Below are 19,200 nucleotides of genomic sequence, written 5' to 3' on the forward strand. Positions count from 1 at the left end.
TAAAGGGTAGACGGACAAGCTTGGAACAATGTTCCCCTCCAATTTTCTTTTGCCGCACAAACTTGCAGAGTGGTAAAGCGGAGTTAAAATAGGCAAGATTGCTGACCACGATATTGTCAGTTATTGCTAATCCAAAGCATATGCTGTCAGCCATGCCACTTCCTAGATTACTTAGACCTATACAGGAAGGTCTAAGAGCTTGTTGCTATATAAAACTCTTTCTCTCAGAGACTTAATGTTTGTGGGCATTTCCTTTGAACTCAGTCAACCGCAATGATTCATTTCCAAGCAAGGCCATTCATTGAAATCAACGAGTACTTAATTTTATTTAAAGGCAGCTGAGCAAAGTACAGCCAAATAAAATTAGTCATTCCCAACATGGGCACATTACGTGAAGAGATTTCAAAATCTGTCAAGGAGAGAGGGTCAAATCCTGAAATGGTGCAACTATCGGAATCAAATGAACTCTGAATGCTGAGTTGAGAGACCAGAGCTTCACTCTAACGCTAATGGATTCTTTCTTCTTCGATCTGAAATCGATCTTGCCATACCCGGGAGGAAAGTCTTGATTCCACTGAAGCCAATAGGAACATTCCCATTGGATACAACAAAGCCTAGACTAAACAACATGTGCCTTTGCTTCCATTTAAGCTGTGATGAAATTGGGCTTGTCAGCATCAAAGGATCTGTTGGGGATTTCTAGGATACTAACTCCTATGTAAGGATAGCCAGTTAATATGCAGTGGTCTGGATACTGCCCCCACAAAAGCCTATATTCTCACAGGCAGTGGTGGGATTCAGCAGGTTCTCACCACTTTGGCAGAACTGGTTGTTAACATGGTGCTTGTATGCAAACAGTTGTTAAATTACTTGAATCCCACCTCTGCTCACAGGGTGTTTGTTGTGAGGGGGGAAGGGAAAGGAGTTTGTCAGCCCCTTTGAGTCTCCCGCAGGAGAGAAAGGAGGGATATAAATCCAACTCTTCTTCTTCTTAAAATCTACTGTATTTTAACCAAGCTGAGGCAAAACAATTTTACTTTTGAGGAAAAGAAATAATATGCATCTCTGTGGATTTCATCATTAATTTATCACCAGGTGCACGTTAATTTCCTTGGTGCACCCATCAATCACATCACAGAATCTTAGATCATGTGATGCATCCCTGTTAGGTCCTTATGGCTACTTGATGCAACTTTATTACATTGCCTGATGGGTTGGTAGGTCCCAAAGTGGGGGTTGCAGAGGATCCCAAGAATACAGAAGTTGGTCACGCCTGCCCATGTCGAATATTAACTGCAACATTTTCTTTCACAGAAAATTATTGGTTTTTATGAACAGCGTGTTTCCACATTTTTCACAATAAGAAAAAAAAAGAAATATAAAAGATAGAATGTAATTCCTTTCCCACCCTTAGGTTATACAGAAGCATAAATATTATCCAAATGGACTGATACTGCTCCTAGTGGACTGATACTGCAAGCTGTTTTGATAGCATGCTCAAGAACACAGTTAAATAGAACCAGAAGTCAGCAAGAAAAGAGGACTGGGAAAGGGGGACGGGGAGAAAGTTAAAGAGATTACGGGAAAAACCCCCAAGAATCTTTTGATTTGCATATTGATCAAAAGAAAGAAAATTCTCATGAAACATATTTGGCAATTATACCAGCACGCTACTTTTTAAACAAACATCTTCTCTCTAAATCCTCTAGCTAGACATAAAAATGCATGGCTGAAATTTCCTGCTACAAATATCAATATATTTAGCTATAAGGCTCTGGGCAGCCCTGCCTGATCCGATACGGACAAAATCTGTAGTCAGCCAGAAACCTTGACTATCAGAACAGGGGAATAACAGTCTCTTTTCAGAATAGGGAACAACAAAATTATGGAATTGCCTCCCCAAAGCGATTCCTCAGTTCATGTCTGTTATTTCTTTCGTCAACAAGTGGATTCTTTTGTCCTTTTGTTTAACATTCCCTCACTGATTTTCACTGACCCTTCCACCAGTTCGTGTGTTTCCCTATCAATGTGTTTTGTTATAATGGGTTTTATGTGTGTCTGTGATTAATCTTGCTTTAATGTTTTTATTGTTTGCTGCCCCAGGGACCCTACGTTGAGCAGCTTAAAAATAACTTGTCTCCTTTTCATGGACTAATTTTGACAGGCAATCATTCTGCTGCTCAGGAGGTACCTGTCTGATATTGAGGCACATCAACAGTACAATCTCTTCTTGCCCTACAATTGATCGCAGGCATGGTGAGAATGAAGAAGAGAGAAGAAGAAGAAGAGTTTGGATTTATATCCCCCCTTTCTCTCCTGCAGGAGACTCAAAGGGGCTGACAATCTCCTTGCCCTTCCCCCCTCACAACAAACACCCTGTGAGGTAGGTGGGGCTGCGAGAGCTCTGAGAAGCTGTGACTAGCCCAAGGTCACCCAGCTGGCATGTGTGGGAGTGGACAGGCTAATCTGAATTCCCCAGATAAGCCTTCACAGCTCAGGTGGCAGAGCTGGGAATCAAACCCGGTTCCTCCAGATTAGAGACACGAGCTCTTAACCTCCTACGCCACTGCTGCTCCAGAAAGGCAGTCTAACATTGGTGATATCCAGCTAGGCTTGTAGAGTTAGTTTCTCTTATGCCTCCTTATCTGTCAAAGCTGTATGTTAGATATGAATATTTCACATTTAAAAATGCACAGTCTACTCACCAACACAGTCCATGTTAACCAGATCTACAGAAGCCATGATGGAAGAATCGTCATGGTATTTCAGTCCTCGTAGCGCAAAGCGCACCAGGGAACTTTTTACTATATCTGGGAGGAGCGTTATCAAGTATATTGGCATGTAGAGAATGTAACGAAGCTGGCAGAGCAAGGGAGTCATGAGTTTGCCTTGCGGGGACTGTGCCATGCGCTCTATTGTAGGGAACAGCATCACACAGCGCAGGACCTGAAAAGATATGGATGAGAAAGAAGTCATTGCGTGAAGAAGAAGAGTTGGATTGATATCCACCCTTTTTCAAAGGGGCTTACAAACTCCTTTCCCTTTCCCTCTCACAACAAACACCCTGTGAGGCAGGTGGGGCTGAGAGAGCTCCGAAGAACTGTGACTAGCCCAAGGGCACCCAGCTGGCATGCACAGGCTAATCTGAATTCCCCAAATAAGCCTCCACAGCTCAAGTGGCAGAGTGGAGAATCAAATCCGGTTCCTCCAGATTAGAGTACTGAACCACGACGCCACTGTGTAGATTTCACCCAATGTTCTTAGCCACTATGCTACTACATAGATTTTACCCAGTGAATCACTTATTATTTAATGAGCTGGGCTGTTTTAGCCCCAGTTATAAATTTCTGGGAAATGCACTGGAATTTATTCAACCACTTTCGTTTAAAGGTCTTCTCCACTCCACAGTAACTAAAGATGAATAATTATATAGAATGTTCCCATATCAGATCCAACTGGCCATAGCTGATCTGTAGTTCTTCTGGAGTGCTTTCAACACATACTGAATAATGCCCTTTCAATTCACTTTCAATACAATTGAATGATCAATTGAAAATCAATTTTGCCATTTTGCCCCTCACAACAAACACCCTGTGAGCAGAGGTGGGATTCAAATAATTTAACAACTGTTTGCATACCATGTTAACAACCAGTTCTGCCAAAGTGGTGAGAACCTGCTGAATCCCACCACTGCCTGTGAGAATATAGGCTTTTGGGGGGGCAGTATCCAGCTACAAAGTGCACTGAAAGTGGATTGGCACGTGTGAAAACGTCCACGATCAAGCCTTTCTTAAACTTTATTAACATTTTCCCAGATTACACGTTACAAAGTATTGCCATGTCATCTTTTCCTCTACTTGACCCTGCTGTAACCTTAGTCATATACTCCATTCAGAAATCCAGGCTCCTATACATAAACACACTCCTTGCATATTAGTTTCAGTGGGAAGGGATGGGTCTAGCTGGCTACCTCCCTTGGAATAAATAATGGGAATGTCCAGAAGGAAGCCCCAGCTCTCAGAACAGACTGGAGTCACTGGAGTCCTGACCAGCAACCAGCAATCAGACGCTGTCATGTACAGGTAGGTTGGAGGTATGTGCACCCAAGTTTCTTGTAAAACAGCAAACAGGCAGGGAAAATGTTACAAAGCTGAAGCACATTTTGGCTGCAGGATGAAGGGAAATCGCAAGCAAATTTTCCTAGCTCATATTTCCATACAAAAAACACGCACACAATTTATTAATTTTTTTCCTCAGGTTCTTTTCAACATAAACAATGACGGAATATTGAAAACATGCAGTATCATGGTATTAAAAAAAAAAAGCAAGTGGACCAAGGCATCTAACCACCACATCAATTCTTAACATAATCGCCTTTAAAAAGTAAACCCCGAGAGTTAACATGCACTTTTAAAATGCACACACATTTGCTTCCTGACAAAATTTCTAAAAAGGTGATTTCAGATTCTGCAAGTTTGCATATTTTCCACTTTTTCTGAATCTTGGGATTGAACTCCAGTTTTTTTGAGGTCTCTGGAGCTGCAGCCACAACTTTAGAGTGGTTGATTTAATCCAGTCCTCTGTATCAGTTCTGTTGCCGTTCATCTAATGTTAGGTGGCACATTCTTGAAAGTAGCGCTCCTTGTCTTATTTAATTATGATGCTTAATGAGTGTGGGCTTTCAGCACAATGTTGTGCGCTGTTTTGAGTTTGCTCCTCATGCGCCCTTCACTTTAAGCCTATGTGGAAACCGCATTACTACAAAGCAGATGAGGAGAGCAAAGGAAAAAGAATCCACAGGCATGCACTGCAAGCCCCAACTTGTAGGAATTTCAGAGCTCTGGGATTTACAACCACTCGGCTGATTTTGAAATAAGAAAACACCAGTAATGCTTTTTGCAGTCCAACATTCTGAAATTCAGATCACAGGGAATACAGCTGCTTTGCCCTCAACCCCTGGGGACTTTTGGGTGGTAGGGCACGGAGAGGCAAAGGTCTCATCGACATCAAAATATCAGTTCTGAGTTTTACCTGGAAGTGATGTCTTAACACTCTAAGCGCACTTTTGCACATGCAGAATAATGCACTTTCAATTCACTTGTTTGCAAGTGGATTTTGCTATTCTGCACAGTAAAATCCAGCTGGAAAATCGCACTGAAAGATTTTGCTTTTTTGTACAGCAAAATCCAGCTGCAAAAGTGCATTGAAAGTGGACTGAAAGTGCATGTGCAGATGTGCCCTATGTATTCCCCAAAACTCTTTGGTAAATCCACAGCATTTTGGAGATGTACCAGAAGTTATTCGTATACTATTTTCCTCCCCAGACAATGACTGGAGTACTGGAGAATAAATAATGTTATAAACTGCTATGGGTTCCCACTGGTGAAGAATCTTGTGATCCTCATAAGTGAAGAATCTTGTGATCCTCACAAGAAGATTACAAGGTAGGTAAGGTATTCTCTAATTTTGGGGTGTGTGTGTGAGACACTTTTGCACAGGCAGAATAATGGAGGAGGAGGAGGAGGAGTTTGGATTTATATCCCCCCTTTCTCTCCTGCAGAAGACTAAAAGGGGTTTACAATCTCCTTGCCCTTCCTCCCTCACAACAAACACCCTGTGAGGTGGGTGGGGCTGAGAGAGCTCAGAAGAACTGTGACTAGCCCAAGGTCACCCAGCTGGTGTGTGTGGGAGTGCACAGGCTAATCTGAATTCCCCAGATAAGCCTCCACAGCTCAGGCGGCAGAGCTGGGAATCAAACCCGGTTCCTCCAGATTAGATACACGAGCTCTTAACCTCCTACGCCACTGGTGCCCCCCCCCCCCATCTAAGCTGGCCTGGGCTGCTGGGCTCGATTATTAGCATTAATGCACTTTCAGTCCTCTTTCAATGCATTTTGCAGCTGGATTTTACTGTGTAAAATAACAAAATCCACTTGTAAACAATTGTGAAAGTGGACTGAAAGTGCATTATTCTGCATGTGCAAAAGTGCCCATACACATACACATACACAGAGAGACTACCTTGTGAACCTCCACAGCTCAAGTGGCAGAGCAGGGAATAAAACCCGATTCTCCAAATTAGAGTGCACCTGCTCTTAACCACTATGCCACTGCTGCTCCTTCAGCAATTACAAACAGTAATAATACTTAAGCTTGCTGTATTTTACACAATGTTGATATGTTATGTTTAAGTTCTATATCTAAAGTGAGCAGGGACCTCCAGGTCAGTTCAAATTCCGGCTTATTTTGGTGGGCTGGCTCGATTTTCACGAATAAGGATGAATAATTGGACAAATGAAAAACAAAACTGAAAACCTTCTGAACCTGTGCTATATCACACTTTAGGACAGAAGTATTCTCTAAGGTTTTCTTCAGTTAGCACAAAGTAGGAATAGGCTTATGTGAGGAAGAACTCTGTATATCATCCAGCACAGATTGTGTTGGTTCTGGATGAAGAAACCGGCATGTTGGATGAAAAATGTATTCCGGGCTACTTTTTTCCCCTCCAAGACGTCCAACATCTGAAGTAGAGGAATGCAGTACTGATATTAGATTACATGGTAGTTTTGTGCCATTTCAGTTAGAGGCAAATCAGCTTCTGACTGCAGCTGGTTCCATCCCATTCTTGGACAGTCACGATCTACAGATGCAGGACTGGAACATTGCACCTGCCATTGGGAGACATTACCACAGTGATTCAGAGAAATGAAGGAAATAAAACCCCGGGAAGCAATTCCAATGCTGCGCTTTGGCATAAACATTTTTTTCTCGTGTCTGAATTTTACTTCACCCTCACCAGAAATTTTGCACAGCTCACAATAACATAAGCCATAAAATCAGCTCTGAATGATGAAATTGAGGCGAGAAACCTCAAGCGCCTATTTAGCCATGCTCCTTGCTGAAGGCTAGTCAAATCTGAAAAGTGTGGCAGCATTTCCAAAAGATGCGCGTGCAGGAGTTCTGGCCAGCCTTTGAGGGAAGGGATTCCACTGCCAGTAAGGTGGTCACTGAGAACAGCTTTGTATGCTTGTCACACAGGTAGGGCAAATTTTTGGCAGAGTTATGGACAAAATATGGCAATCACTTAGATACTAACCCTATTAAATATTATTTAGTTGTCATCGTTAGAGATGTAGCGGGGGAAATGGTGCCCGGGGCAACACCTGCTCCGGGTCCCCGCCGCACACCCCCTGCGCTCCACTTACCTTAGCTGGCGGGAGCCTGTCATGGACGGCCCATTGGCCCAGCTCTACCAGGCTGCTCCTTCAGCTGGTGGAGGCTGTGTGGGCTGAAGGAGCAGCCTGGTGGGGCGTGGCCAGGGGGAGGGGTGTGGGGGTTGATTCTTCACCCCCCACGTGACCAGCTGGCATACGTCCGGGGTCATGTGACCCCATATGTCCCCATGAGCACTCCGCCTCTGGCCATCTTCCACTTTGACGACAACAACCACATTCTCTCTGACTTGGTCTCTCTTTGCCCATCAGGGCTCAGCCCTCTCATCTTTATTCAAACTCTGCTTCCAAAAATCCTTATTTTCTCATTTTTGTGAATAACTATTTAGACGGTCTGGAAAGCTGCTATATATTCGAAGAAGAAGAAGAAGGAGGAGGAGGAGGAGGAGGAGGAGGAGGAGGAGGAGAGTAGTAGTAGTAGTAGTAGTAGTAATAGTAGTAGTAGTAGTAGTAGTTTGGATTTATACCCCACCTTTCTCTCCTGAAAGGAGACTCAAGGTGGCTTACAAGCTCCTTTCCCTTCCTCTCCCCACAACAGACACCTTGTGAGGTTGGTGGGGCTGAGAGAGTTCTGAAGAACTGTGACTAGCCCAAGGTCACCCAGCAAGAATGTAGGAGCGCGGAAACACGTCTGGTTCACCAGATAAGCCTCCACCACTCAGGTGGAGGAGTGGGGAATCAAACCCCATTCTCCAGATAAGAATTCACCTGCTCTTAACCACTACACCACTCTGGTTCAAAGTCTACCTTCTCCCATATGACGCTCAGTCAATGTCAGAACCATCTGAAGCTCAGGTAAGCATATGTATTAAGGCATTCTCATTTTATGAAGCCTGCATATCCTTATAAGGAAGACCTGAAGGCCATGACACTGTGGGGAAGGTCGTGGCTCACTGGCAGAGTATAACTTTGCATGTAGAAGGTCCCTGGTTCAGTCCCTACTAGCTTCAGTGAAAAGGACCAGGAAGTAGGTGATAAGAAAGACCTCTCCCTGAAGACCCTGCAGAATTCCTACCAGTTTAAGTAGACAAGACTGACCCTGGTAGGGCAATGACCTGATTAAGTATAAGGCATTTTCATGTGCTCAGAAGCCTTTGCTGTAAATATAAGGGCATTTGTTTTTGGCATGGCTATCTTGCTGCTGCTGTATCTGGGTTGTTATTTTTTAAATGATTATTACTACTGTTTTAAATAAGTTTATAAACCAGTGGCTCTCAACCTGGGGGGCGTGACCAGTGGTGGGATTCAACCTATTCGCACCTATTCGGTAGAACCGGCAGCTAATTTTTTGTCCAGTTCAGAGAATGGTTGTAATCCCATTACTGAGTCCTTTCGGAACCGGTTTTTAAATTATTTGAATCCTACCACTGGTCGTGACCCCCTTTGGGGGTCGAACGACCCTTTCACAGGGGTTGCCTAAGACCCTCAGGAAATGGTCTTTTTATATTTATATATACCAATTTTATGGTTGGGGGTCACCACAACATGAGGAACTGTATTAAAGGGTCGCGGAATTAGGAAGGTTGGGAACCGCTGTTATAAACTGTTCCATGTGATTTTGCGTAATGTTCAGGATCTTTGGCGTCTTTTTTGGATGGAAAGGGAGAAATATGTTTGAAATAAACACACAGAAAAGGAGAGTGAGAGATGGGTCATCAATTTCCATTTAAAAATGTGCCTAGGTTATGAAAACCCTGTTCTCTTGCAGTGTAGGCAGTTCCACTGACCTAAATTATTTGCATCCCTCTACCAATTTATACCATTCATTTGTTCCAAATGAGCTACATCCTACGAGCTGAAAAGACTCTTGGGAAAACTGGAGGGATCTTATTTTCTATCTGCCAATCTTAGCTCATGGATGCTGATTTAGTGACAACGGGGATGAAATTTAAATCTGCTGATGTCTGAGTTCGCAGAGTTCATACACATCGTCAGGACTTGGAGCTGGCTCAGAAATTACTTGTTAGCTCACACAAACTCAGTGATGGTTGAGGTTCACTTGCTCTCCCAAGGAGCAAATTATTTTGGAGCTTGTTTGCTGTTGCCGAATAACCTGCTTTGAATTACTGGGCTAGGTGGGTTGAACAGGCAGTTAATGTAATCACCCATCAACTGAAAAGAATGCATGACTTGGACTCTATCTCCAGTATGTAACCTGCACTTCCCAATAAACTTCAAGACTCTGATCAAATCAGCTGACAGAAACAGGAAGCAATTTGTTATTTTTATAACCGATCCACTGCGATGACCTCTGTATCCAAGTACAGTTCATGAAACAGAAGGGCACTGATCCACATATTTTAAAAATTCTATATCATGCGAATGCACAGCATAATTTAAAGCAAGAAAACTAGGAGGAAACACAATGGGGTGCTTTCGTAAGCTCTCGTACTAGACGGTTGACTTTTTGCAGAAATTTATTGTTGTTTCTCTGTCAGAGATAACACTTAATTTTGATATATTTCCATTTCACCTCCTTGTTCGTCTGCTGCCCTAGCAAAAGGAAAGTTGTTTTCTGTCAGGTGAAACCTGCTGCAGTTTTTAAAGATAACATAACGATGCATTTAACGGTAATTTATGATCCACTTTTGACTTGGGAGCGTCACATTAATCACCTTGCTATTTAAAGCCTGCAGGAATAGAAAGACAGAACCACTATTATCAGGAAATACAAGCTCTGCCTTTTCCCCCCAGCGGCAAGATGAAGGTGTTGTACGCCTTCAAAGCGCTCTGCAACACGGCTCTCTTAAGACCATGGTGAAATGAAACCAAATTAAAAACTGATCTGCTGTTCATGTAAGTCCATAACTTTTTAGTTGCTGGGTACTTCTTTTTCAGAAGTGGCTTCTGCCCCTTCGATGAGTCTCTTGGAGGCAGTCAGGAGGGCTTTCACACTGACCTGCTTTCAGAGGGATTGTAAAGACTTTTGGTTTTGGTGGTTGAAGTCTTTTCCTTTTCTGTACCTGTCAGTGTACTGTGAAATTGTACATAGGACAGATTGCTAGAATTACAATTTTTAGGACAGTATTTCATTTTGTACAATGCTTGGCTGGAACCGCTCTGCAAATGGGGATGCCAATCTCTGGGTAGGACCTAGGGCCGTGGTGGCGAACCTTTGGCACTCCAGATGTTATGGACTACAATTCCCATCAGCCCCTTCCAGCATGGCCAATTGGAGTGCCAAAGGTTCGCCACCACTGACCTAGGGATACCCTGGAATGACAGCTCATCTCCAGACTACAGAGATCTGTTCCCATGGGTAAAATGGATGGTTTGGAGGGGTGACTCTATGGTACTGAATCCCACTGAGGGCCCTGTTCTCCCCAGGCTCAAATCTCAAGGAGTTTCCCAAACTGGATTCGGCAACATGATGCAGTAGGGGAAATCCAGCACAGAATAGATAAAGAGGTAGCACTGGAGCATTTGGCTACTCTAAATGAATTCAAATCTCCAGGGGCCTGATGAACTGCATCCAAGGGTATTAAAAGAACTGGCAGAAGTAATCTCAGAACCACTGGCAATAATCTTTGAGAATTCCTGGAGAACAGGAGAATTCCCAGCAGACTGGAGGAGGGCTAAAGTTGTTCCCATCTTCAAAAAAGGGATAAAAGAAGTCCCAAACAATTACCACTAAATCAGCCTGACATCGATACCAGGAAGAATTCTAGAGCAGATCATTGAACAGACAGTCTGTAAGCACTTAGAAGGGAATGCTATGACCACTAAAAGTTAACATGAGTTCATTGAATTTGGAGTTTTGCATATAGGAGTCAACTGCATTTTATATTCAACTAGTGGGCCCGGCCACGCGTTGCTGTGGCTCAGTGTGGTGAAGTGAGAAAGGGAGGAAAGTGCAGCTTTCCCAGATGTTTGGCTTGTAAGGGTATCATGGCATAGAGTCCTCCCAGTGAAGCAGGCATTTTGTCCAGGGCAGCTGATCGAGTGGCCTGTACAGCAGGTATAACTGGAGGAGACCCTCAGTTCTCACATGGAGGGTGGGAACCCGAGGGTCTGTGGGCACCTGAGCTTTGTGTGTTTGGGGAGTTGTGTTCCACAAACTGCAAAGCAGAGTTGGAGGAGGGACGGGGAAGCATAGTTTTGTTTCTCCCTACTTCTGTCCAGAGGACAGTCATTGTGGCACAGGGAGCAGAGCAAACTGTGACCGTGGGGGGGGGGGTGGTCTGGCTGGGCTGGTGTTGAGGCTGGGCAATCCCTGCAGGGGCCGGTGGCGATCAGCTTCAGTGCGGCGGGAGGGGCGTTGGTGAGCGTAGCCGTGGCTCAGTGTGCCTCCCAGTGTGCCGTGGCAGCACGCTGGTGAGGTGACGCTCTCCTGCGGCGGCGGCAGAGGGCTGCGGAGCACGTTGGCAGGGGCATCGAGGGGAGGGGAAGGGCCCGCGAGCACACTGTCTGCGCAGTTGGGTGAGTGGCGGAGAGCGCTGAAGAATCGCCTGAGGGGTGGGAGGGGGGAAAGGGCGGTTGGTCGCCGCAGTGGTCGCCCCCACCCCCCTGGGCCCACTCTTGGTGGCGCCTCCTGGTGTGGCGTGGCTGGGTGTGCTGGGCCCCTGATTGGGCCGATGCTGAATTTGGAGGAAAAGACAGATTACCTGGCGCAGGTGTAGAATGGCAGGTATGTGCATGTCTGGAAACACGGACAGATGGGTAAGGCTGCACATGTGAAAATTTCAGAGCCATCGGTCTAGCCGTTTGGGAGCTGACCTGTCACCCACAAACGCACGGTTAGCTTTTTATATATATAGAAGATTATTTGCAGCCACTGTGAAGAGTGACTTCTGTGCCCCCACCATCGTGCTGCAGCCAAAATTGCCCCCTAAAATGTCACTTGTGAGATCCTAGCAGCAATATGTCACTTTTGAGATCCTAGCAGCAATATTTTAAGGGGTATTTCGGGCAGCATAGCAAGGGAGAAGAAATTTCCCCTCTGCAGATGGAATTCCTGTCCAGAGAAACACTCTGGTGGATTCAACCCTCTATGTGTGGGCCATCTCCCCTGCATCTCATTGAACCTAAAACACATGTGTACAGCCATGCATGAGTTAGCTTGAAACATGTGGCAAATATTGCTAAAAAAAATTTAAAATGTAATTTTTTTTCCCTTTCATCAACAGCTGAAATGAAATCATGAATGAGAGTACTGGCAAAAAGTGCTTACTCTTATTACAGGACTCTTTTGCTATTTTGACTATAAATTACTTGTAGTGATTAACTTCACTGTTGTGTGTGAGATGAATAAATTACGTGTAGGGAGTGCCTTCACTGTTGTGTGTGGAATGCAAAACTGGCAGAACGGTGTCTCCATATGAATAACATCACCACCATTTGATAAGTCACGTTTGCGTCTGGGTTCATATGCTAGGCTATCAGGACATGTTTATAAACAAATCAGCCAAATCCTGCTTTGCCAATGAGTGATTTACACATAAATGTGTTCAGAACGTTTTCATCAAACTAAAGAAATACTATTTGTTTGTGCAAAAGCAATCAGTGGTCTCCATAAAATGAGAAACATTTACTACTGTTAACACAACCCCCACCGCTTTAAAAAGCTCAGCTGTTAGTAATTCTCAGTCATCCGATTGTTCTCCTCATGATTCAGAAAGGTACAGCTATTTGATTTCCTTTCAACCCCAGTCTTTGTACAATATGTAAAACTTAGATTACCTCTCTGGGGATGGCCTTAGAACATACACACCTGTGATTCAGTGGTCCTTTGACGCTACAGTTGCTACTCTGTGGTAGTGAACTTGAAAGAAAAATATTTGGCACCAAACCAACTCTCCTGGAATCTGACAGAAAGCCTGAAAACTTTCAATTCCAATTTCAGTGTTAACTTTAAATGACTATGATTTATTTCACAACCCCCCCCCCCCAATCTTTTATTGGAAAGGTCTTCCTAAAAACCTCCAATGCATTTTCTAACTAAAGCTCAAGAAGATAGGATGTATTTTTGGAATTTACCGATTAATAATTACCTAGTTTTACTCAAATACCCTGTTTCTCTGAAAATAAGACATCCCCTGAAAATAAAACACACCGGAGGTTTTGCTCAAGTGCTAAATATAAGGCATCCCCCGAAAGTAAGACGTACCGGTAGCAACGTTTTTGTTTGGAAGCATGTGCACTCCCAAACCCCTCCCCCTTCCTGCCTCGCCTGGCCCCACCCCAACAGACTGGTTTGTGATGACAACTACTGTACAGTATACAATAAATATTCATTTTTTTTGTTCAACAATAAATGTGAGTTCTTCTTCATGGAAAAACAAGACATCCCCTGAAAATAAGACGTAGCGCATCTTGGGGAGCAAAAATTAATATAAGACACTGTCTTATTTTCGGAGAAACAGGGTAGTAGAAATCTGCAGTGGAGAAGTATATACACACAAATTAAAAGTAACTGTCTTAATCCAAAAAAGCCCAAATGCGTTCAAGTCCTAAATAAGTTTGCTCAAGCTGGAGACCCAAGGTTAGATCCTGAGAATTGAAAGTGGAGTTCTACTCTTGGAATAAAACTTCCTCGCCTTCACCTTTCCGCTGCAGTTCCTTTCATTCCTGAAAAACTGTACCTGAAACACTGAAGGATCTTGAAAATAGTGCGGGATGTGTGATATCTGCAGAAATAGGACCCCTTTCCCTTAACACGGGTGGGAATGCCTTCACCTCTTCTCACAAGGCCAGTTCGAATCGAACCCATCCCTTGCCAAATCAAATTATCTTGTGGATTGCAGGAATCCTGTTCTTATTATAGGTTCTGAAATTGCCACTAAATAAAGCCCAGAAGAAAGGATTCTCCACTGAAAATATAATCCAATTAGAATTAGAACTAATAAAAGGAAACACTTCTTCACGCAACGTGTGATTGGTGTTTGGAATATGCTGCCACAGGAGGTGGTGATGGCCACTAACCTGGATAGCTTTAAAAGGGGCTTGGACAGATTTATGGAGGAGAAGTCGATTTATGGCTACCAATCTTGATCCTCTTTGATCTGAGATTGCAAATGCCTTAACAGACCAGGTGCTCAGGAGCAGGAGCAGCAGAAGGCCATTGCTTTCACATCCTACCTGTGAACTCCCAAAGGCACCTGGTGGGCCACTGCGAGTAGCAGAGAGCAGGACTAGATGGACTTTGGTCTGATCCAGCTGGCTTGTTCTTATGTTCTTATAAATCATGACTGTGGGGAAACATTTCTCATCTTTAAATCTGAAGACGATCTGGACATTGCAGGATGTATACATTTCTTGGTTGATTAACAGAACTTGCTAATCATTAGAATCTCCGTTGATTGTTTCCTGCAAGCTTGTGCATGTAATTTTACAATGCAACTGAAGCTGATAGAAACTGGTGCCAGCAACGTTGAAGATCATTCATGTGCTTTCTTCTTTAAACCTTTTTATTGAAACTGACCAAGTTTTAGCAAAATCACCCTGAAATTTGGAATGGATCTTTGTCTGTCTGTGTGTCCTTTCATAAGGCCTTTCGTACGCAAGGAACTCTGGGATTTATGCGTCAGGTAACCTACGGATGAGGAGTCGCGTGGCGTAGTGGTTAAGTGCTTGCACTGCCGCTCACACGGTCAGGAGTTTGAGCCCCCTGTGGCCCAGATATCCTGGCAGCTGGCTCATGGTCAACTCAGCCATCCATCCATTTCTTGGTCGATAAATGAGTACCTACTTCATAGCTAGGGGGTAAAGAATAGCCAGGGGAAGCAATGGCAAACTACCCCACAAAGAGGCTTGCCTATTAAAATCACTGCTTGCAGTGGTACCCCAGGGTCAAACACGACTGAAGGGTAAACTTTACCTTTAACCTAAGGACTCTAAGCCATGAGAATGTGTGATCCAATACACCAATGCATATGCAGAGTGGAGTTGTTCCACCAGGCATGTGGTTGAAACAGTGATATCCCCTCCCCTCCCATTCTTCTTTCCCTTCCTTTCCTCCTCTACCCACTTCCCATTTTCCTTCCCAGGAGAGCCAGTGTGGTGTAAGGGTTAAGAGCAGTTGGATTCTAATCTGTAGGACCGGGTTTGATTCCCTACTCCTCCACCTGAGTGGCCAAGGCTTATCTGGTGAACCAGATGTGTTTCCACACTCCTACATTCCTGCTGGGTAACCTTGAGCTAGTCACAGTTCTTCGGAGCTCTCTCAGCCCACCCTACCTCTCAGCATGTCTGTTGTGGGGAGAGGAAGAGAAAGGAGCTTGTAAGCCACCTTGAGTCTCCTTACAAGAGAGAAAGGTGTGGAATAAGTCCAAACTCTTCTTCTCCTTCTTCATTATTTTCTTCTGTTTTTGCCCCCATCTAAAAACAAATGTAGCTATTACCAGGAAGAGGGGGTCATTAGAATTCAAAGTAGAGAAAAATCGATAAGACGTGGCAAGATAAACAGAAAGAAATTTGAAAGATATGGACCATATACTTGGACTGGATGAAAGAAGCTCGAGTCAATGAAGAAATATGGGAGAAGAGGCTGCAGAGAATGAACTTACTGCTGTTTGTGTGATAAAAAAACATGAAGAAGATGAAATGGGGGGAGGGAGAAAAGGGGGAAAATGTATTGTTTGAAAATGTATGACGAAAGAAATTATTGTAAACTGTAAAATTCAAATGATACAATAAAAAAAATTATTTTAAAAAGTAGAGAAAAATTCACCACTAAATTTTAAACTATTATTTTAAATGTTAAACTATATTTATATTGTCTTCTTCTTATGATTTATTTCATGGAAGCTGGAAACTGCCCTGAGCCCCAAAGGGGAAAGTAAACAGTAAAAAGGGGTTCGAAATCTCATAAACAAACAAACAAACAGACAAACTAAATAAGATTGCCAGCAATCACCAGTGTATAACAGACAAATTAGGAATATGCCAATGAATGCTGACCTGTGGCAAAATTCACCAGAGACTGTGAACCCTCACATGAACACAGCAACATTCATCAAGTTTTGGACATTCATTTTAATACACATGCACACAATTTTTTAAAAATTTTTAATGGTATCATTTGAATATTCCATTTTATATTAATATCAGAGAAGAGTTTTTTTCACTCGCTTGCTTCAATGTTTTCCCTTCTGCCATACTACGAGGTAGATATAACAACCTAGAAATGTGCAAAAGGGTGTGTTCATGTGGTGCAAATCAATTAGAAACATTAACTCACCAATTATTCCGTTGTCCTAAATCGGCAAGTATTAGAGCCAAATACTCCAGGTTGCTTTCTATGATACCTAGCGAGCTGGATGAACTAAGCAGACTATTGTTCTTATTAAATAATTCTGATGCTACATTCTGTGAAATGGCTGCGAACTTTCTGCTGGAAATATCCCACAAGCAACAGTATGTATGAATCAACTTAATTTGTTATATGTTGCAAGTTTGTATTTTGATGCGATTTAGATGTGATTTTATACTTTTTATACTGTTTATGCCAAATAAAGGCTAAATGAATGAAAAAAAATTTATATTAATATTCTTCTTCATTCGTTTTCAAACAATACATTTTCCCCCTTTTCCCCTCCCCCCTGTATTTCTTCATAATTTTATCAAACAACAGTAAGTTCATTCTTTGTAATCTCTTCTCCCATATCTCTTAATTGACTCCAGCTTCTTTCATCCAGTCCACATATATTGTCCATATCTTCAAAATTTCGCTCTGTTTATCTTGCCACAGTTTATTTTTTGTTATTATATCGAAAATGTCCAGTGTCACTTGTTCCCAGATATATTCCAACCATTTCTGGATTGTCCATTTTTTCTTTTCTTTCCAGCCTAAAGCTATAGTTGCATGTGCTGCTTTGATCATTATTTTATACACATAGCTACATTTTTTATCTACCCTTCTATCCTCCATTACACCCATGAACATTAAATCATTATTTATCCCAATGTTAATCTTTACCAGTTTCTTGATATATAACATTACGGTTGTCCAAAATTTTTTCACTTCTGTACATTCCGTCCACATATGACTATAATATGCTTCCTGGTCTCCGCAGTGCCAGCATTTAGGACTAAGTCCTTTAATCATATATGCTAGTTGTTTTGGTGTTCTATACCATTTCAATATCACACATGCACACAATTTAGAAGCAGATTTTTAAAGTCAGGGGTCTAGATTTTTTTTTCTTTTTGCCACTATGGGAAAAAGTATGTGGTTTTTTTTTTGTAAAATAACCTTTTACTTTCCCATCCCAAAGGCCAATGGTTGCTGATCTGTTTAACGCGCAATAACACATTTTGCATTTGGTCAGTGTTTGCAGACACGGTCGATAGGATGCAGATAAGCAGCTCTCAGAAGAATTTCCCAAAAACAGTCACCGCATTCCTCTTTTTTCCCCCTGCAGTGAAATTTCACCTTTCAATGAATGCTGTGCTTTGGTAAATGCCAAAGAGACTTTTCAAGATTCCAACTTGAGCACCTGTGGCAAAATGTTTAATACCTTTTTCCTTAAGGAAAAGCAAACATGTCCTTTTCACAGGGCAATAAAATGCAGTGCCTTAAATGCTTCTGCACTTATGGGAGTCTGGGGAGGAAGGTAATGGAAACACAGAAAGAGAGGATCATCTCATACTGAAACATTCGCAGTTTGTACTGCTGGGAGATTTCTCTGTGGTCGGTGGTTTTCCAACATGTTGCCCTCATACCTTCAGGAGACCTTTCCACGTGGACTGATCTGCTGATGAACCTCTACAAACCACAAAGGTGTGTTTTAGGATACATGCTCAATTGTACACTGGCAATGCTTCCTGGGCCTCACTTGTCATCCCTATGTAAATCAAAAGTATGCCCTAGAGCAGTGATGGCGAACCTTTTTAAGACCGAGTGCCCAAATTGCAACCCAAACCCCAGTTATTTATCGCAAAGTGCCAACCCGGCAATTTAACCTGAATGCTGAGGTTTAAGTTTAGAAAAAAAACCCGGTTGGCTCCCTCTTCCTCCGCCCCACCCGCTCGAGCAGGGGCCAGCCTGCTCTAGCCTCCAGCAAGTCCTCCGTGTACTGCAATGTGCCTCTCTAGCATCTCTGCCTCCTATGCGCCCCCCCCTCGGGCAGAAGCCACCCAGAGCACAGGCACCAGGCCTGCCAGCTGAGTCCTCCCTGGTCACCACGGTGCGCACATGTCGTGCTCAGGAGCAGCAGTGGCGTAGGAGGTTAAGAGCTCGTGTATCTAATCTGGAGGAACCGGGTTTGATTCCCAGCTCTGCCGCCTGAGCTGTGGAGGCTGATCTGGGGAATTCAGATTAGCCTGTACACTCCCACACATGCCAGCTGGGTGACCTTGGGCTAGTCACAGCTTCTCGGAGCTCTCTCAGCCCCATCTACCTCACAGGGTGTTTGTTGTGGGGGGGGGGAAGGGCAAGGAGATGGTAAGCCCCTTTGAGTCTCCTGCAGGAGAGACAGGGGGGATATAAATCCAAACTCTCATTCTTCTTCTTCTTCAGTGGCCCAGGCCAGCCTAGATGTGTGTGTGTGTGTGGGGGGTGATTTTCCGCCCCCCACATGACGAACTCTGTGTCTGCGTGCCCACAGAGAGGGCTCCGAGTGCCACCTCTGGCACCCGTGGCCATGCTGGCAGGGGCTGATGGGAATTGTAGTCCATAACATCTGGAGTGCCAAAGGTTCGCCACCACTGCCCTAGAGGAGTAATGGTCAACTCTCTAGACTGGGGGTGTCAAACAGGTGGCCTGGGGGTGAAACTGGTGCTCTGAGAGAGTTTATCAGGCAACCCCCTCCTTCCCGCCAAATCTGGTCTGGCAAGCCAAGGGGGAGTTGCTTCAGCTGGCTCACAGGCCTGATTAGCCCTCTCAAGGCAGCCACCCCACCTCCGCTGCAGGCTCGCCAGTCCAGTCTTCCTCCATGCTGTTCTGGGGTCAGTGAGGCAGCCCCCCTCCCCAAAGCCTGACCCAACCAAGTCCCATTTATGTCATATCCGGCCCTTGCAACGAATGAGTC

The 19,200-nt window shown here is 43.8% G+C and overlaps 1 protein-coding gene across 2 annotated transcripts in view; it reads right to left on the reverse strand.

The window, feature by feature from the left end:
• LDAH (lipid droplet associated hydrolase) overlaps window positions 1-19,200 on the reverse strand; it is a 129,191-nt gene that overhangs the window by 33,099 nt on the left and 76,892 nt on the right. For both annotated transcript variants that reach the window (XM_048499091.1, XM_048499090.1), the window contains exon 5: window positions 2,706-2,946. In XM_048499091.1, the coding sequence (XP_048355048.1) occupies window positions 2,706-2,946 (241 nt within the window). The remainder of the gene's footprint in view (window positions 1-2,705; window positions 2,947-19,200) is intronic.

Source organism: Sphaerodactylus townsendi, linkage group LG01 (genome assembly GCF_021028975.2).
Source record: "Sphaerodactylus townsendi isolate TG3544 linkage group LG01, MPM_Stown_v2.3, whole genome shotgun sequence".
NCBI lineage: Eukaryota > Metazoa > Chordata > Lepidosauria > Squamata > Sphaerodactylidae > Sphaerodactylus > Sphaerodactylus townsendi.